Source organism: Capronia epimyces (assembly GCF_000585565.1).
Source record: "Capronia epimyces CBS 606.96 chromosome Unknown aczIQ-supercont1.11, whole genome shotgun sequence".
In the NCBI taxonomy this organism is placed as follows: domain Eukaryota; kingdom Fungi; phylum Ascomycota; class Eurotiomycetes; order Chaetothyriales; family Herpotrichiellaceae; genus Capronia; species Capronia epimyces.
The window spans coordinates 784,561-803,813 of record NW_006912914.1 but is presented as its reverse complement, the minus strand read 5'-3'; the positions used below and the strand labels follow the sequence as shown (position 1 = coordinate 803,813).

General features: G+C 54.8%; 6 protein-coding genes across 6 annotated transcripts; 2 read left to right on the top strand and 4 right to left on the bottom strand.

Moving 5' to 3' along the window:
- Nucleotides 1-169: 169 nt before the first annotated feature.
- A1O3_10337 (glucose repression mediator protein) lies at nt 170-2,914 on the bottom strand (the record flags this gene model as incomplete). The annotated part of the gene is made up of 8 exons (XM_007740427.1): nt 170-1,441; nt 1,499-1,743; nt 1,796-1,952; nt 2,003-2,095; nt 2,144-2,323; nt 2,373-2,455; nt 2,503-2,706; nt 2,761-2,914. The coding sequence occupies 8 exons, from the start codon at nt 2,912-2,914 to the stop codon at nt 170-172; spliced, it is 2,388 nt and encodes a 795-aa protein (XP_007738617.1).
- A 6,159-nt stretch (nt 2,915-9,073) lies between these two features.
- A1O3_10336 (uncharacterized protein) lies at nt 9,074-10,033 on the top strand (the record flags this gene model as incomplete). The annotated part of the gene is made up of 2 exons (XM_007740426.1): nt 9,074-9,553; nt 9,608-10,033. The coding sequence occupies 2 exons, from the start codon at nt 9,074-9,076 to the stop codon at nt 10,031-10,033; spliced, it is 906 nt and encodes a 301-aa protein (XP_007738616.1).
- Nucleotides 10,034-10,807: 774 nt separating this feature from the next.
- A1O3_10335 (uncharacterized protein) lies at nt 10,808-12,607 on the bottom strand (the record flags this gene model as incomplete). Its single annotated transcript, XM_007740425.1, has 1 exon — nt 10,808-12,607. One exon carries the CDS (start codon nt 12,605-12,607, stop codon nt 10,808-10,810), a length of 1,800 nt encoding a protein of 599 aa, XP_007738615.1.
- A 635-nt stretch (nt 12,608-13,242) lies between these two features.
- Nucleotides 13,243-14,742, bottom strand: A1O3_10334 (uncharacterized protein; the record flags this gene model as incomplete). The annotated part of the gene is made up of 1 exon (XM_007740424.1): nt 13,243-14,742. The coding sequence occupies one exon, from the start codon at nt 14,740-14,742 to the stop codon at nt 13,243-13,245; it is 1,500 nt and encodes a 499-aa protein (XP_007738614.1).
- Nucleotides 14,743-15,538: 796 nt separating this feature from the next.
- A1O3_10333 (uncharacterized protein) lies at nt 15,539-16,882 on the top strand (the record flags this gene model as incomplete). Its single annotated transcript, XM_007740423.1, has 1 exon — nt 15,539-16,882. The coding sequence occupies one exon, from the start codon at nt 15,539-15,541 to the stop codon at nt 16,880-16,882; it is 1,344 nt and encodes a 447-aa protein (XP_007738613.1).
- A 725-nt stretch (nt 16,883-17,607) lies between these two features.
- On the bottom strand, nt 17,608-19,027 carry A1O3_10332 (uncharacterized protein; the record flags this gene model as incomplete). Its single annotated transcript, XM_007740422.1, has 3 exons — nt 17,608-17,967; nt 18,055-18,818; nt 18,943-19,027. 3 exons carry the CDS (start codon nt 19,025-19,027, stop codon nt 17,608-17,610), a joined length of 1,209 nt encoding a protein of 402 aa, XP_007738612.1.
- Between the last annotated feature and the right edge of the window lie 226 nt (nt 19,028-19,253).

The following is a 19,253-nucleotide window of genomic DNA, read 5'->3' as shown; positions in this document are numbered from 1 at the left end:
ATGCATCATAAATTCATTCCTACGCACAATACATAATCGTATACACAGGCAAATAATATCAAATAGTCGCTTTTCCAAATGCGATCCGTCTCTTGGTATGCCGCTGGAACAAGTGAGTCCGCCCGCCACCGCCGCATCAGTGAAAGGACTGGGATAGCAATCTAGACTTTCAGGGTGCAGGTTCCGGCTTGGGAGTTGCAGATGGAGGAACGGCGGCTTGAGGACTGCTTATGGTTGGTCCCGCGCCGGCCCTCTTGTCGTCTTCACTGTTGTTGTCATAATCTTCATCGACCTCCACCTTGCGAGCGGCCTGCTCAACGTGCTCTTGAGCTGCTTCTTTTGGGCCGTCCAAGATCGACTGCATAGATGGGATTTGTTGCGGAGGAAGGCTGCAAGGATGATGGGCTGCCTCGGATGGGTGATAATTCTCGTTTGCTCGTCGCTCGTTCTCGCGACGAACTTCGGAAGAGCTACGTCTAAAGTGCTCTTTTGGCGTTGGAAGCCGACCTGGAGGACTGTTCCGCCGGCTTGGATCATCGAGCCGAGCACGTGTCTCCTCGCTTGCAAGTTTCTTGGACGGTCCTTGCTCACCTTCCCATTCGCGAGATCGTTTCATGGCAGACGCAGGTCGCTCGTCACGTGGAGGTCCGTCTATACCTGGGAGCGGCGGTGCAGCCGAAGACATTCCATTAGCAATGCTAGGGAATGGTCCTCCAGAATGGTACGGCGGTTGCCGGAATGTAGCGCCCGGTGACTGAGGATGGTCGTCGCGCAACGGTCTCAGCTCACTAGGTGGACTGAAAGGCCGTCCATATGGTGGCAGTGTGGTCCCAGAGCCACTACCATTAGTAGGAGGTGCGGGAGCACCGTTCATAGTGGGAGATGGGCGGACTCCGGTACCAAAGCCTGGCCCACGATCTTGCAAGTTGACCTGGGGTAGAGTTTGAGCGCTTGGAGGATACATCCCTGGTATCGAGGACTGCATCTTGGGTGACGGGGATTGCAACTTTCTGCTCGGGGTCTGACGAGCAGAATCATAGGGCCGGGGAGGTTCTTGTCTCGGACTGGGCGCACGAGGAGGTGGAGCCCTCATACTGTCCCGACCTTCGAAGCCATTGGGTTGTGGTGGAGGTTGTTGAATGCCTGCAAGGCCTCTTGTCCAGTCGCTCACTCTACCAGGATCAACCGGAGGCTGTTGTGATTGCTGGTTGGACGACGAAGGCGCACCCCATTGGGGGCCAGGGGGAACACCGACACCATTCTGATATGCCTGAGGATGAACATCCTGAGGCACAGGAGCGTTGTGCTGATTGGGTCCGGTGGCGGCACCGCTTCTAAGAAGGGCGAGACGCGCTTTGATGTGGCTGTTGGTAGGATCAAGCTCTGCAGCTCTGGCGTATGCATCAAGGGCATCCGAAGTCTGATTGTTGCATGACTCATACTGTGTACGATGTTAGTGCTGGCTCATTAAGATGAGATATGCTCGCTTTGTACTCACCAGAGTTCCGAGGTCATACCAGACCTCTGAAATATAGGGGTTCAGTCGGATCGCGCGAGAATACGCGTCGAGAGCATCCCGATATTGGTTGATCTGGTAGTACAAGACACCAATGGAACACCAAAATGTAGGATTGCGACCGTCCCGGTACACAGCTTGCTGATAGGCCTCATATGCCTTGGGAAACTTCTGCTGTGCCATATAGCATCTGCCCAGAAGGTACCAACTCTGAGCATCTTGGTTGTCTGGAGGCGAGTCAGCCGACATTAGGCTGGACATTTACCACAAGGTACATACCTGAGCTGACAGACTGTTCAAGGTACTCAATAGCTTGCTCTTGGCTCTGATAGCTGTTGCTCTGTTGATGGTGTAGCCAACCGAGCTGTTGCAGGACCTTCGCGTGCTTGGGATCTCTTTCCAGCACGCGACGATACGCCGACTTGGCAGCTTCAAACTACGACTACTGTCAGTACGATTCCCGCGCATAATTGAAGGCGACCATACGTCTTTCTGTTGCTCATAAACGTGGCCAATCTGGAACCAGATGTCCTCTTCATTCAACGGTCGAGGCGGATCATTGACTATGTACTTGAAGCACTGCAGGGGAGTCAGTACGGTCAGGACTGAACGGAAGGGGTAACTGACCTCTAGACTCTGTTGGAATTTCTGTTGCTGCTTGTAGATTATACCAAGCCTGAAGTAGATCTCGTTGGCTTTCTCAAAGTCTGGCTGCATGCGCATGACTTGGGAGAAGGCTTCCTCTGCATGTTCCAAGGAGCCGTATCGGTCGTATAGTATGCCTATCCCATACCATAGCTTGGGCTCCTATTTTCTGTCAGATGAAATCGATACCCAAAGGGGTGACGGTGCGTACCTTAGGATCCGGCAGATAGTACAAAGCCTGCTGATAGGCAGTGTATGCTTCTTGCAAGTTGTCCATCATCAAGTAGCAATGGCCTGTAGAGACTTAGAGGACGTCCGCGATGCAGTGTGGTTGAACATACCCAAATTTCCCCACGCCTCACCATTGGCGGGCTCTACCTTGAGTATACTTTTGAGATACTCCATGGCCTCTGGATACTTCTCCTTGGTGCGCAGGATGCAAGATATCGCATTTAAGGTCTGAGGCGACCATTGATTGTGTCGAAGAGCTTGCTCGTATGCGAACAATGCCCCTTCGTGGTCGCCCAGCAACTCATTCAGAGAGCCTATTTTCCATCAGTTGGCATGATTGTTTGTGGGAACGCGACGCGCGGACTTACCAATTCTTTGCCAGGTAGATTCGTTCAGTTGTGCCAGCAGTCGTTGTCTCTGCATATGCGCGTCCACCGGAGCCGCTCCATTGATCTGGCCAAAATGAGGAGGATGCTGCAAGCCCAGCACACCAGGAGGAGACGGGTGAGGGACTAAAGCCATTGTCTCCCTCCTGGTTGGTCTACTATGCACTTGATAGGGAGGGCAGGCTTGTGGACACCGAAGACACTCAGGCTTCTACCGAAGCGAAGCCTCCAAAGCCCAGCCGCCGCGGTCAATCGATTTGATTGAGCCTCAAGGAGATGCTGTTTTGAAATGTCCACCTCTTTCGAGTGCACAACGTCTGGAGACACTGAGGTGGTATTTCTTCGGTGTGGAGAGTGATGGGAGTCTGGATGGAGGTGGTCTGCCGGAACAATCGCTCGTTTGCTACCGGGCAGGTACCAGGCTAGTCTGGCGACAGCGATGGGGAACGAGCACTACGATGTAGGAAGGTGGAAGCGCTCGAGAAAAGGTAGGGGAGGTGCAGCGTCGAGCCAGAAACACAGCTGTGCGCGCTGGGGTCGAACAAGAAGCACGCAAAAGTTGGGAAAAAGAGGCAGCACGGAGGAAGAGCCGGAAGTGAAGCTGGCAACGGGAGACGGGGAGATGGGCCCTGAGATGGGAGGGACAGTCGATGAGATGGAACAGAAAGAGCACACAGCGACTAAGGGTAGGGTTTCGGCCTGGTAGATCTCAAGTCCTGGGTCAACTTTGACATGGGGCTAGAGGGGTGGCACTGGCACACGCTACGCCAACTAGTGGGACCTGGGCTGGGAGAAGCCAGCAGTACGTAGGCAGGTAAGGTAGGTACCGCTACCAGGGAGGTCCTAGGCTTAGGGGCCCTAGCTAGGTAGTGATCAGGGAGGGCGGGGCCCGGTGAACACCTGGTCCATTGGTGGATGCGCGACGGATGGATGTCATGGGCGATGATGGGATGGGTCATGGCTCATGCACAGTGGCTCGGGCGCGGCGGCCATCACTGCAGCACTGCAGCACTGGAGTCGGCTGTGGCCAGTGTGGAGGCCACCTGCCGCAGAGCTTGCCTGCGGCTGCCACGGTGCCACCTGGGCAAGCTGGGAACCAGCACCCAGCACCCAGCACTGGACAGTGGACTGTGGATTGCCCGGAGTGGGCCAATGTGTCTGTTATGTGATGTGAGGATGTTTTTGCCAGGGGATGCCTGGCAGTGGCAGGCAAGCCACGGCCTTCCTTAGCCTCCACTTCGCCAGCGTGGCCGCCTGACTTTGTCCAGATGTCTCCTGCGACCACCTGCAGGGTACGCCGTACACCGTACGGAGGAGTTTCCTAAGCGCCTTGGATCGTATACCCTGCTGCCCTGGTGGCTGCCGCATTCCATCCGTGTGCACCTACCAAACCGCGAAGTGGGTGAAGTGGCGAGGAGCGAAAACGGGAACTTGAATAAAATAAGCACCTGCAGCAACGGTCCAGGTATGTCCATGTCTCCTTGGCGTGCCAGTGCTCCTTGCTCCCTTCCGTGGGCATCGGGAGATACCTTTAACCCTGGGAGCTCGAGGCTGAGGAACACTGTTTCAGACACACAACCCCAGCTAATCCCCAAGCCCCCTCTTCTCGCCTCTGAATCTTCCTGCAGTCTATCCTCGCGCTCCGCTCAATTGTAATGGTTGGGATCTTGTTACTTGTTACCGCACACTGTCAGGAGGAAAGAACTGAACTTCGACACCCGCAGGTCAACGTGAACAGACCTCCAGCTGGCAGCTGCTAATAATGCTCCGTGAGGCTAACCCAAGGCCAAGCTCGCCTGCCAGGGGCGCCCTAAGCAGTATGTACTCCGTAGTCAACGTCTGCAAAGAGCCAGCCACCAGTGCACCACTCAAAGGAGCGGCGATGGCGCGGTCCACCCTGTTCATCAGCATGCAAATGACCCCCAGCAGAAGATCAAATGAGGTGTGGCCGTCAGTGACGAAATGAAAGGGCTTAAAGCGCCCCCTGTTCGCAGGAGAAGGAGAAGGCGTTTTCTCGCTTCGTCGACGCCGCGCCGGGACTTGTGTGTTGCTCCAGGCCCATGCCTCTTCCTGGCCAACTGCTCTCCGACTAGGTCTAGGCAGATAGGCAGTCTCCACAGCCGAAGCCTTGACTAGCCGACGCCTAAAGGCCCTAGCTCCATGTCTTCCTCCACGAGCTCTGCTGCCAATCTTCGCCTGTTTCCAGAACCTAGACTGGCGCGATGAGCAAGCGACCGGCCGAAGACGAGATTCCTGGCCAACCATCTCCTCCTTCCCGGTGCACCTAGCAGCTGTCCGTCATTTCTCCTTCTGTTTGGTGCTATAAAACCCGCAGCCCCAGGTCCTTTGATTGCGTCCTGATTCACCATTACACCGTACATCCATCACTGCTGCAGACCGGCCGGATCAGTCGTCCGCCAATGGTTCAGAGACTCCTTAAGAACACGCCTATTTAACAGCCGTGGGGCTCTGTCCTCGCTTCCCACGGAAAATGGCTTCCATCTCCATCAGGAACCGAGGGTCACGAGCCCCAGAGCTTCTTTTCTCTGTGGCTTATTTCAGCGCGGCGGCGAGGGACGGGCGCCAGTACAATCGCTTCAGGCGTGGTGCTGCCACTAAGGTCCCGGGCACCTAGGCATCGTTAGGCCTCCGCATGCTCGGAAACTGTGGCTCCTAAGGCTTGCGGGCCCTGGGCCCCATGGGTCGACTCCGAATCAAACCGCCGATGCTCGTCTTACCTGAGGCTCCACCCATGATCCTGCCAGCCATCCGCCCCTCGCCGCTCCCTTCTACTGCGTGACGATCCCGGGCTGGAGCTGTCAGGGTGTGTGTTTACTACTTAGCTGCTACATTCTCCCCTACCCAACGAGGGGTGTCCCAGACAGGGACTCTGGCGTGACTGGCAGCACTGCCAAAACTTGCCACGGGCCTGGGCAGGCCGGCGTGCACCTGTCATTCATCGTGCCGGAGAAGACGTCTCTCGCGTCCGAATATGGGATACCCAAGACGGGCTGTCAAATTCTACAGAACATTATGCAGTGATGTCGTTTCCATCCCTCGAAAGGTAAAATTGTTCACCCACGCAGGAATTACTGCGGGAGCAAGAAAGCCCACACTTTGAGGCTACTCTAATCGCTGAATTGACTACAGCAGAGCATCCATCACTACCTGAGGCTAAAATGGGTAGCATGGAACATCGTCGGTCAATCCATCTATCTGGCCCCATCACAGAAGGAGGCTTGGTTGACAGGACTTGACACCCATCTTCCATAATTTGATCAGCTGTCTCCGTGCTACATCAACTGTAGTATGGCAGGTTACACATTTGACAGAGAAACCAGACACGGCGTCAACCCCTTGCGTCACCCACGCGGGCTTGGTACAGACACCGCTGTCGTGGTGACTTCAACTAAACAGAGCTATGCGGCCGCGCCATGCTGTTGTTTAAGATGTCGTGCTCCAATCCTGTTGGGTCAGATCTTATTACTGGCCGCTATCAACTACGTGATCATGGTTGGAAGAGTGTCCATTTCCGATCTCCCTGCGTCTAAGCTCGCTGGGCGCATCTCGTCCGGTCAGACTCCACGGTTCTGATTGCAAAAACAAGATTCGGGCAGGTGCAGCCAGACTAGCGCAACCCGGATTTCAGAGTGCTTGTTGCACAGTCTTCGGGTGGTTGACTGCATTGCTACCAAACTTGATTGTTCTACACGAGGGACCCTGAGAGGGGACCCGGACATGTGGTACGACAGGCCTTGTTGAAACGACGTGTATGAGCAGTCACAAGCAAACTCGGTGTTTGTCCTATCCTGTCGGCGCCCACCGACCCTACCTAGAGTAGACAATTTGTCTCCAGCTTGCACAACGTCCGCGCAGTGCAAGTTGATTCCGTCCTTACGGTCATAGCGGATGTCCTATACCCGTGAGCTTTGGATGCACCTCGACAGAGATCTGGGAACTTTGGACGTCTCCTTACAGCACTCAAAAGATCGTGTTTTTAGTCATACGAGCACATTTGTTTGTTCTGGAAAAATGATACCTTCGAATTGATCCGCCTCTGCACTTTCGAACGAAAAGTTATATGGCACCAGGCCAAAGGGGAATTCTTGGCCCGCACGTTAGCCGTGCGACCGTCTTGGTCTCTCGGTGTCCTGGGACAAGCTTATGGGCCAGAACCCTCCGGTGGTTGAAATTTAGGAGGATTGCACGTTGTTGGAGAAGAGCTTGTCTAGGAAGACAACACGGCAAGTGTGGTGACTTGCTTTCACATTTCTGGTGATCATGCTCACAAACATTCGCCTAAACTGGTGTCCGACCTCGAACTTCAGTGGAAAATCCTCATATTTTGGGAAGGGAACCATCTTCCAGGAGGTCGAGGCATCTATTGAAGGATTTGCCCGTCAAACCGGTACCGTTCTCTAGTCGCTGATATCCCGAATTCCTAGTCTTGAAGCAATTGCAACGCCGAACAGCCAAGGGAAAGCCTCCGAGGCCAGGAAAAGCCCATAGATCCAATGCGATATCCCTCCTTGAGCTGGATACATCGCTGCAGACATAAACAGTCGCTGAACGATTGCTGTTTGAGATGAGCAAACAGTGAGAAGACATCATCCAGGCTGAATGATGCTTCTTATCAATCTTTTGCCACCGGGGTCCATTGAGGTTGAGGATGATCTGCCATTCCATGCAGGGGGAGAAACAACACTCTTGAATCCACCGACTACAACTCTACAAACGAGTTGTAAGACAACAGGAGACTTGGTGTCGGGCTCAATGCACGAAGTACTTCTCAAATAGACACGCGGCTGTTGAAATGCGTGATGCACTCACGGCTCCTGCAATGAACATTTGAACAAGCTCGCACAAACTGCTGCAGCAGATTCTGTGACTTGTCTCTTCACGGATCCTCTACGGAGTACGAAGGAGGTACATGAGAGGTACAACAGCGTCAAAAGGGAAAACACTGTGAGGGTGCATTAAAAGAGATTGTCCAATTGATTATGTAAAGTTTTCGAATCACATGGTGACAGTTGCAGTTTGATCACGTGATCAATTATAGTCACGCCCTTAGTACGGAGTAGTGCTAGTACGTACCTAGTATTCTACGGTAGACATCTCCGCCCAGGCCTCTCGACTGGCCAGTTTTGTTTTTTCTCGAGGCAGCTCTGACTCCCGGTGAGCAAAGAGATATGAAGTTGAAGGACGCATCCAGGCTCAGGTCAGGACTGAGCACTTGCATGGTGTTTTCGATTCTTCTGAACCCTTTCATCCACGACAAATATCCTAGACGAAGAGTTCGCGACAAGGCTTCCCACAGCCTTGGGTTGCACATGTGACTACATGCCAGCAACCGTTGGCGCCGAGAACTTGTCCGTAATAAGAGTCCAGTCTTCGGGATGGAGGGGCCCTTAGACCTCCTAAGCCTATCAAGTCAGGGGGGATTGGTGGGATCATCGAGCAGGCTGCGTTAGACTGAGGAGCCTCCCAAGCTTCCAAGGGATGTTGACTCCATACCGATTACCACTGCATTGCGCTCAACCTCTACTGGTCATGCTTCCTAATGTGTACCTAATACTACCTAGTAGGCAATAATGGTGGTAATAATGATGATGATGATGATGATGATGATGATGATGATGATGATGATAATCAAATTATTTGGATCGCGTGACCGTGTGTATCCGTCCTCCCCTCGCCGAATTTGCGGCACCCGGCGGTACGTAGCCGTGCTGCTCCATACGGAGTATCCGTACTGCCAATTAGTACTATGTACGACTTGGAGGACAAGTCTGCCAAGTCCTGGGCATCTGGGTTGAGAGTGCGATTTTGAACACGTCTTTTCCGGCAAATCCAACAACATTCACAACTACCAGTTGGTAGGCAACCCAGACATGGCCAGCGGCGCGGAAGCTCGCCCGGCATCCTCATACCCGTGGCATCGTGCCCTACGGTAAAGGTTTGGGTATCGCGTGCACTGTTTCGAGCATATCCATCGCCAAGTTTTTGCCCAGCGGCCAAGCATTGGCAGAAGAAGCCCAGCGGCGCAGGAGCGCGAGATGGCGGAGGATGATCCCAGAAGACAAGACTGTCGCAGTCCTGCGGTGTTTCCTTCTTATAACCATGTTCCCTATTTTATTGATGTCGCTGGCTCCTCATGTCACCTCATCTTTGTCCTACAGGAAATCCTCCACCAGGTCTTCCCGACCTCAGACCAGCTCGCCAGCCCCTACCACCTTGGTGATGGGACGAGCTCTCCCAGAAGAATCCCATCGTCCTTGTCCGTTTGCCCAGTAACATGGCACCCGACTCGGATTGCCCGCCTATGGGACATTCTGCCGCATACTATGAACGTCGAACCAGTCCTACATCTCCTACAGCTCAATACCAATACCCATACCCGCCTATCTCTTCGCTGTCTCGCCCTTCAGTGGCCCATGTCAGCCCCCATCCTCGAAGTTCCCTTCTGGCTCCTAGGACAGACCCGAGTCGAGTCCAGAGTTCGGTCTCTAGCGGCGAGTCAGGCTCATCCGCCTGTTCAGACTACAAAAACTACCTACAAAGCAAATCATACCAGTTCAGCCCCCGGGCAGAGAGCGGCATTATGGGAGACTTGGTTGTCAGACAGACATATCAGAGTTCACAAGCGCCAACTGGAGTCCACATGAGCGACGTTGGGCCATCTGAAATGATAGAAGATAACACGGCCATTTTCCGGTACATACAGGAAGACCGTGTAGAAGAGGATAACGAGATCGACCATGCTTTGTGGATACTGGTACAGGCCTTTTTAACCACCCCCGACCTTTGACTTGGACACTGACAATTCTAGTTTTGGATGTCTCTTCTGGACCCTGTCTACTGTCTTTTCAGCGCCATAGTCACGGTTCTCGCCATCCTCGCAATGACGCTGCTCCTTCCACTTCAACTATGTCGTCGAGAATACTCACCGAGCATATCTCTGGTGCGCATGGTGGCTCCTGTGTTCCGAAATCATCTACAGATGATAGTTGCCAAGTCACTGGATGACGCTCACACGTTCGAGTTTAGTCCTTGGTGTTTGATTTTCATCCATCTGGTGTCTCCTATTCTGAGTATCCCGAATGCGGTTGCCGCTTGGGTTGTGGCAGTATTTTGGGTGTTTGCCATCATCATGGGCAATCCTGATGGAACGGAGAAACGGGACGATGGTAGAGCGGCCGTGCTCATGTTGAGGGATTGGTGGGAGAAGTGTTTACTCTATGCTACAAGAAAGTAAAGGCGTATGGGTACGTCGTCACGAAGGGATGATTGGATATCTTAAGGTGTTTGAGCGAATGGAATCATGCGCGTTCTCCGCATTCTGAGCATCTGACTGGAAATTGAGATGCGTCGTCGGTTTGATTTTGCGTTGCCTCCACATATTGATATCGCAGGTCCACTTATCCAGGCGAGGGGACTGCCCTACTCTCGCATGGCGATTGTCGATGGCTGATGGCTGATGGCCGATGGTCGCCGTCATGTGCATGAAATCCGACCCTGCATCAGATGACCAACCTTATCAAAGAGACGGGAGATGCTACTGACTACTGATTCTGGAACATGCAAACAGTGGCAGCACGGTCATTCATCTTCCCATTTGGCAGTGTATGACCCATTGCTAGACTCACGACGTAACGTAAGGCGTCAAGTTCTGTTAGCTATAACGTACTAGGTACCCATAGTTTGCTAGATCTCTCGTCGAGTATCATCCTCTGGCAAGGCGAAACCCACCCGTCCCTTGGACTCGCCAGTTCTTTGGTCGAATTGACACTATACATGGTAGGTGAATACAAACAAACGCAAGAGCATAGCGCTAACAGCCAACCCAACCCAACCCACCAGCAACCAGTAAAGCTGGCTCACAGGCTCGGCCCACGTGAGCCAAAAGACGTACGGAGTACGGATACATACATACCTACCTAGGTACCTCAGGTATCTCAGGTACCTACCTCCACGCCGAACCAAACAACCGCTCCGGAACCCGGGTGGGGTGGTTTGAGGCTTCCCTAAGTCAGCCGGCAACCTTCATGACCTTCTCCTCATGAGTGATGGCCTTGGGCCGTTCGGAGACACCACTATTGCGGCGCGAGGTACTCTCGACCAACCTCTTCAGAACCTCGGGGGCGTCATCTCTGGCCATGATGACCTCGACGATATTGAGCCCTTTGCCGCGTTGGAGATCGGGGTTGGCCAAGACGTCGTTCAGTTCGCCCCAGGTCTCAGCGCGCTTGGTGAAGACGGGATAGGCAGGGTCGTGCTCGGGGGCGGCGAAAAAGGTGGGCGCGTCGAGGTATCTCCACGGAGGGATGTCGTTGTACCCGGCCTTCATGCCGTGGATCCATCTCTCGATCGTGTATCCGTCGTTGTTGATGACGAACACCACCACATCCAGCCGGTTGCGGATGATATCCGAGAAGACTTGCACCGTCATCTGCAGACTGCCGTCGCCTTCGAAGAGGACGGTACGGCCTTGCGGCTGGCTTCCTTCGGCGACCATCTCGCGCTGAGCCAATGCTACCCCGGCACACGCGCCCAGCATGTATCCGATCGAGAGCCAGATCGAGGAGTTGATGAGGGTGGTGTTGGGTGGCAGGACGATATCTCGGCCACCGACGGAGGGCGTGCCTGTCTCGGTCAACACGATGTCGCCGGGCTGTAAGAAATTCGAGATGCGCTGCCAAAACGTGGCTTGGTCAATGGTGTCGTCCTTGCCCGTCGGGGGCAACGCCTTCAGCTGCGCTCTCAGATCGCCCAGGTCGGGATACGGGTCGTATTTGGGTAACTTGGTCTTGTCGAGTCTGGTCAGGATCTTCCGCAGAAGCGACTTGACGTGCAGGCCTCGGTATTGCGTGCCCTCGATCTCGACGGAGTCACGCTCGAAGGTGATGGTGATGGTGGGATCTGGCGTCGTACTAAACCCGAAGGTGTTGACGTCGCTGGGCAAGGGACCAAGTCGGATGACGACGTCGCATCCCCGGGCCCAAGGCATGTAGATCTGCTTGCCGGCCATGCCGGCATAGATGCCATGAAAATTGGGGTATGTCTCGTTGACGATGCCCTTGCCAAATGGAGTGGTGGACGTGGGGAACCCGGTGACTCGGACCAGCTCGTCAGCTTCGTCGCGGATGCCGTAGCGAGAGGTGAAGCCGTCGACAATGATGAACGGCTGCTTGGACGCATAGATCTTGCCGAGGATGAGGTCGGCCTTGCTGTCCTCGACGGCCTCGTCGTTGGCCGGCACCAGCAACGAACGGTCAATCGGGCTGGCCAGGCCGGCGGCCGACACTCTCGCCTTGACCATGTTGGTGGGCAGCTCGATGTAGACGGGGCGACTCTGCAGCACACATTCTCGGAGGCATCTGTCGATTTCGGCCGCGGCCGTCTCAGCGTCGGTCAGGTTGGCCTGCGCCACGGTGATGTTGGCCGCCATGTCGGCGAAGACGCGGAAGTTCCCATCTCCCAGGGAATGATGCATGCACAAGCCTTGCTCCTGGACGTGGGTGGGAACGGCGCCGACGATGTGGATGACGGCCGCCCTCTCCGCGTACGCGCCGGCCACGGCGTTGATGGCCGAGAGTTCGCCCACGCCAAAGGCCGTGACCAGAGCAGAGACGCCCCTGATCCTCGCATACCCGTCGGCCGCGTACCCGGCGTTCAGCTCGTTGGCATTGCCGACCCAGCTCAGGCCGGCGGGCTCGATGTAGTCCAACGCAGTCAGGTTGTAGTCCCCCGGCACGCCGTGGACCGCTCTCACGCCAATCTGATGGATTCTTCGGAAAAGGTATTCCGCTAGGTCCATGTGGCCGGCCATCTCGGGTTTTCGAATTGCTGCCAGATAGATGTCCAGAGTGAAAGGCTCCGTACGCGATCCTACTGACAAGGGGGGACACACTCGTCAAGGGCAGACAATTCTCTTCTTCGTACGGATAGATATCTACATGGTATGTCGCGAAGCGAGGTGCACGTCCCGTCCTTATCTTGTATTCGATCATCGCAGCGGCGTCTACGCACATACTGCGAACAGAGCGGAAACCACGCGGAGTCTGACCACAGTAACATTGCTAGTGGACATACAGTCGAATCCAGATGGAGACATCAAGGAATTGAATCCGCGTTGGAGGTGACATGGCGAAGGCGAAGGCGAATCGTGGTCATGGTCCAATATACAACTGGCGTGACGGCCAACCAGACCCCGGCTGTCTACGGTTGACAGCGGCAAGCCATAGCGGACGTCAGCCACCGGACGTGAATGGATTGGATGGGAGGATTCTTTATCCTTTGTATTCAGACTGAACATCATCGAACGAGTGTTATCTATTGGTGCATCCCATCTTGCGCCTAAACGATTTCACGCTTTTCATCATCTTTTCCACCAACAAATGGCGGCAGTTCCACCCCGTGAGGTATCATCCATGGTGCGTTTCATGTATCAGCTGACCGCCCGTCTTACTCTTCTCGAGCCCGAGCATCTTCAACCGCTTTCTCCCAGTTTGTAAAGCGCATGTATGCCGCCATGGTGATGGAGGCACAAGCCAGCCCTGAACAGGGGCCGATCCACAACCCTCCCAAACCCATCTGGGGCGGTCCGAATGTCAAGAGAAAGGACAGCGGCAGGGCAAAAAGGTAATAAACGCCCAGGTTGACCCAACCGCCGACCTTCTGTCTCCCTAGGCCACGCAAAAGGCCGTTCGAGATGGCCAAGAGGGCATCGAAGAATTGTGCGGCTGCCATGATGGGGATAACCTTCGAAACAATAGCACGTACAGTACCGTCGCTGGTAAATATGGCCGCGATGACGTGTCGGCTAGAGGTCAGCACGACAACATCAAATATCCCGATACACACAAATAGCAGATAGTGCGTCCTCCATGCCGTCCGAGCTGCCTTCAACGCTCCATATCCGATGAGATTGCCAAAGCGGGTTGACGCTGCGATGGAGATGGGGAAGGGAATGTGAAACATGGTCACCGCCACTGTCATCAGAACAGATTGCGCGGCAAGGTCTGTTTCGCCCAGGTGGCCAGCCGCAATGGTGAGAATATCGAAGGCCAGCCACTCAGAAAAGGTCATGAGGACTCCAGGAATGGCCAATTTGATCATCGGGGCCCAGTGCTGACATGCTCGACGAAGATCCAGTCCCGGCCAACACTGAAGGTTTGACTGAGCCAGATACCGGATATAAAGGGCCAAAACGATCGGTTGGAGATTGTTGGAAATGGTAACTGCCCATGCAGCGCCTGCAAAGCCCAACTTGAAGCGGAATACCAGGAGCCAGTTCCAGAGAACGTTCAAGGGGGCGCAGATAGCAATCACGACGAGTGATGCAGTAAAGTCGCCCTGTGCCTGGCAAAGTCGCTTGCCGGCTTCAAATATCGCCCAGCCCGGGGCCCCTATCAGGTAGATTCTCATGAAATTCCCGGCCAAAATGGCCTCGTCCTTCTCTGGTACCAGCGCAGACAGGATCCAAGGCGAGCATATCCAGAGGGCGCCGATGGGAATGGTCACAACACACACCAACAGGCTCATGCGCTGGACATGTAGGCCCACCAGATGCTTTTTGCCATTCCCATATGCTTGAGAAGTCAGTGTGTCGAGACTCGTTGCCAATCCTTCGTAGATGCAGAGACCCGTGATATTGGCCGTCATGGTTGCGAGCGACGCCGCCCCGAGCTCCTTCGTGCCCAACCGACCAGCGACCAGCACAGTGACCAAACTGAAAGAGTATTGTAAGATATATGTCAGTATCAGGGGACCGGAATACCGGGCCAAAAGGCCGGTCTCGGCTTTCCAGTCGGTCTCGAGGTCGGCACCTTTATCGAGAACTGCCTCCTCTTCCCCAGCCGTGCCATATAGCCTCTGATCCACTTGGGCAAGGGACTTCCGTATGTCATCGATCCCATGCTCATTCAGAAGGGCACTGGTCTCGGAAGGGCGGCGTCCAGCCATTGCTTTGCAATGTGGGAAAAATTAGACTCAATGCTTATTGGAACCTTTCAAATATTGGTATCGGCCACCGCTAATATAAAGCCGAGTCGTCATCGAGATACCTCAGATGGTCCTGATGAACAGCGGCTTCTGAAACCTGGAAGGACGTAAATGAACGTAGGAACGATTGGTGTACCACCGTCTCTGAAAGCTGTCCAGGGTTGGCGGTGTGCTCGGTGGAGATGGGCGGGCGGCTTGCGCGGAGCCCAGGTCAAGCCTATAGTATGCCTCTCTAGCCTCATCACGGTATCCGTAAAGCGGAAGCAGTTTGTCCTCAATGGCGCCATCGCCCTCAAGCGAATGGCTGGGGACTTGACCACGGTCTGCGATGTGCTGCAGGTCATCATGCGTTGGCGAACAGAGCATCGGGGCCAGATGATTGTTTGTACTGCTGCGTACGGGGTACAATTACACCAGACTGATGAGCTCCAGGGCTCATGTCCGTCGTCCGCACTGCTGAACTGAACAAGTGAGGGTGGTCAGCCCCCGAAACACACAGATCCCTGTCCCCTGGTCCGGCGCTGGGGAAGACGCGTCGGAATCGCGTCTGAGAGATTCCAGGGCGCAGTTTGGCGGGGCATCGCTACACCACCCGCTGCCACCAGGAAAATCGTGGCTGGTCTGCAACACCGGCTCCTTCCACCTCACTCGCTTTACCAGATATAAAGTATACACCAACTCTGGCGCGCTCTTCCCTGTCTCCATCCCGTCTGGGCCTACTGCCTACTGCCGGCGTCCCCCAGAAACACAACATACCATGACAGCATCCGTCTCCCCACATAAGGTCGCCAGTCGACATGGCTTCCCTCCATCTCCCGACCCTACCTGTGTCAGGTTGCCTGAATCGCCGGAGAAGAACAGCCTCCCAAACCTCACCTTTCATGAGAAGTCTCGTGGCATTCGCAGACTGCAATCCCACAACCAGCTCTCTTCCGCCGCCAACATGGGCACCCAGTCCTCCAATCTAAGACCTCGTGCTGGAATATCTACCAAACCCTCGCGAGAACAACTCAATCAACCACTTGCCTCGTCCAACGTCGCCTCAAACATGTCCAGCGCAAATACCACTGTCACCTCCCGAGCTCGTGCCAATAGCGACGCCCCTCTACCATACGCACCACGCAACTCCCGCCGACCAGCTCCTTCAATCCCGTCTTCGAATCATATCGCTAGTCACGCTCGCAAATCCAGTCTAGAAATGACCCTTCGCGACGGTCCACCTCCTGGAACCACTCCGTCCTCTGCGCTCTCTTTGCTTCGCCACTCGATCCTCACCAGCGGTGTGACGGCGAGCAAGGAAGGCATGTCGGATTACCGGATATACTTGTGGCTTACACTGTTGAATGTGGCTCCGCTGCCCACCGATACATACCTTGGCCTGATTCATCGTAGTCGGAGTCCAGCGTATGAGAAGATTTCCAATGATGTGTTTCGCACACTCGCGACTGATACGCTGTTCAAACGACGCGTTACAGATGCAAGCCTGACAAGACTGCTGAATGCTACCGCCTGGCGCATTCACGACGAACAGTCTTCGAATCCTCTGAGTGATTTTGCACTGAAATACCCTCAGGCGACTTACCTCCAGGGCATCAACGTCCTTGCAGCACCCTTGCTATACGCCTCGCGCTCCGAATCTCAAGCCTACGCCATTCTCACCTGCCTCCTAACCGAGCATATTCCATCCTACCTTTCCCCGACCATGTCCGGGGTCCATAGGGGATTGGACTTGATCGACCGAATCCTTTCGTACATCAACCCCACCCTCTCTTCCTTCTTGCTCAGCAAATCATTACCAGCCAAAATTTACGCCTTCCCGTCCGTTCTTACTCTTTGCGCATGCACGCCGCCTCTCCCGGAAGTCCTGAAGCTATGGGACTTTTTGTTTGCGTTCGGGGTGCACCTGAATGTTATATGCGTCGTCGCCCAGCTCTTGTTGCTCAAGGACAAGCTTCTGGGCGAACCAAGCCCTGCAAAGATGCTAAGAAGTTTCCCGAACCTCAATGCTGACGAGGTAATCAAGATGACAGTTCTGATTGTGAGGGAGCTTCCGGAGGATGTTTACCGCGATGTCGTGGCACATGGGAGGGCAGCGTCTTGAAAAAGTGATGTGGGATCATAACCTGGATCTATTTGCGCTCTGGCCCTTTTTGCCAGGGCAATTCCACTGCGTCGCGACAAGTCTAGAGAATCGGACAACAGACTCTGATCGATGTTCGGTAGAAGAAGCTGCGAACATTTGCTGCCTCAACTTACAGAATGCCACTTTGTCGCTCAGGCCAGGATACAATGGATATGCCACGCATCTCATGCCGTCGAGGTCTTCCTTGCCCCCTCATGTCCATACTTTTTATGATCTGATGAGCGATGAATGACAATTTGTATCAACACCTCGATCTGCGGGATCTAGAGGATCTAGTCAAGAACCACATGCAGAGAATTGGCTAGGACAGAGCGATCGTGTTTGGAATAACGCTACTATCAGAGCCCTTTCGGCTTAACGCATTGTTTTCGCATGCTAAAATATCCTTATTTTGCTATCGCGGTAGCATCAAGATGTAGACTCCAGTGCCCCTACATTTAGAGACTGCGCGGGATGCTATATCCAACTGCACTGCTGAGTACGCACCCTGGATGAAGCCTTGTAGTTCTATTTGCCCCAGTATTTTGCTACCACGGCCATTCGCTGCCACTTTGACCAACGCAACTCCACGCAGGATATAGCCGCTGCTATGTGTCCGCATCAAGTATTCTTTCCCTTGGCTAGAGTGATGTGTCCTTTGGTGTACGAGCGACCCCTGTATCATGTAGTGGAGATGGCAGACTTCAGCGCTTCAGATCCAGGTCGCCGTTGATGTCGCCATTAATGACCCCAAGCCCGGTATTTCTCCTCTGCCTCCGGCGGCCCCAGACCTCAGCGGCCCACTCGGTCAGCAGAAACATCCAACCACCGGCGACCACGACGCCGCTGATGACATTGACGAGCCTTACGATCAATCCCAGAAAGCTGGACCTCTGCTCGCTGACGATCAGCAGGATTGGCTCGATATCATACTTGAAAAAGACGCCCGGGACGGTGTTGGAAGGCACCTCGCGCGACTGCGACGTGGCGGCATACTGGTTCGTGAACACGGATTTCGAATCCCGACCGGCCTGGGGGTTGGGGACGTGGCGGATGATGCCGTCCTTGTCGCGCTTCAAGTTCGGCGCCATGTCGAGCGTCGGCGGCTGCGGGATGGCGGCCGGGTCGAGAGCGCCGGTGCTCGTGGCGACACGACGCTTCGTGAAGATGGTCGGCACAATGGACAGGTAGTACTGGTACCGCATGAAATGCGCGGTCGGGGTGACGGCCGAGGTCTTGTCCAACGGGTTCAGCAGGCCGGGGTAGTGCGGACCAAACGACAACTCGTTGATATGGTGGGAGAAATTGAACCGCCCGTGGTCCAGGTGCTGCTGCATCCCGAACTCCATGTAGCCGTGCCCGCGCGCCGTGATGTGGAAGTCCCCCTGCACCTTGTTGCCCTCGAGCGAGCCGTAGATTCGACAACTGTCAACCGCCATGCCGGCGCGCAGATGCGGCGACTTGGTAAACTTGCGCCCCTGGTTCTCTCGCATGTGGCCCAGCACGTGGCTGACGTGTGAGTCTTCTTCCTCCTCCTTCTCGCGCTGGCCGTCGCCGCCGTGGAGCCCCTGGTACTGGGCGCGCCTGTGTTTCTTGCGTAGCCACCGCTGTCGCGGGTCCGTCCAGACTGCAAAGTTCGTGTCTTCTTTCGTCAAGAGATCTCCCGCCATGATCCGGTCCATGGCCGCGTCCTGCACGTTCACGTGCAGGTCGTGGCACGGCATCGCCACCACGATGTCCAGGTTGAGTTGCAGTTCGTGCCCGACGCCCCGTTCGACTGAGAAGTGATGTGTTTCGCTCCCCGTCCACCACGTTCGCAACTCGTTCATTGTGAGGCATGTGCAGAGGATGATGATCGCCAGTGTCCATTGACCCCCGCGTGCCGTGGCGGAAGTGTAGCTCGGTTTGGTTTTGGCTGCGAAGGGAAGGAAGTATGTCAGCGACTGGTCTGGTAGAGGGTCTGAAGCAATTGCACGCGGGTCGGTAGCCTTGATCCCGCGCTGGTAATCATGGTCAAATTTGGGGCAAAGTGTACTCACGGAAAGCATCAAACGTCCTGAGCCCCGACAAGCCAGTGTCGCCAAAGGCGGCCTCGTCGAGGCCACGTTGGCCGAAGGCATCCATCTGGATGCGAGAGATACTCGACGTCTCTACTCTCCAAGCCTATAGAATGTGTGAGAAGACATCAGGGACTGTTGTCTTCGATACGGGTCCAAGGTTTGACTCGAGTGGTGGTGTCCAATCTCGGGCGCAGTTACATACAGGGCGGGAATTCCCAATGCTCAGGCTTATTTGGCCAGATCATATTTCATGCAGGGTTCAGCCTCGGGCGATCCACGGCGCTAAAATA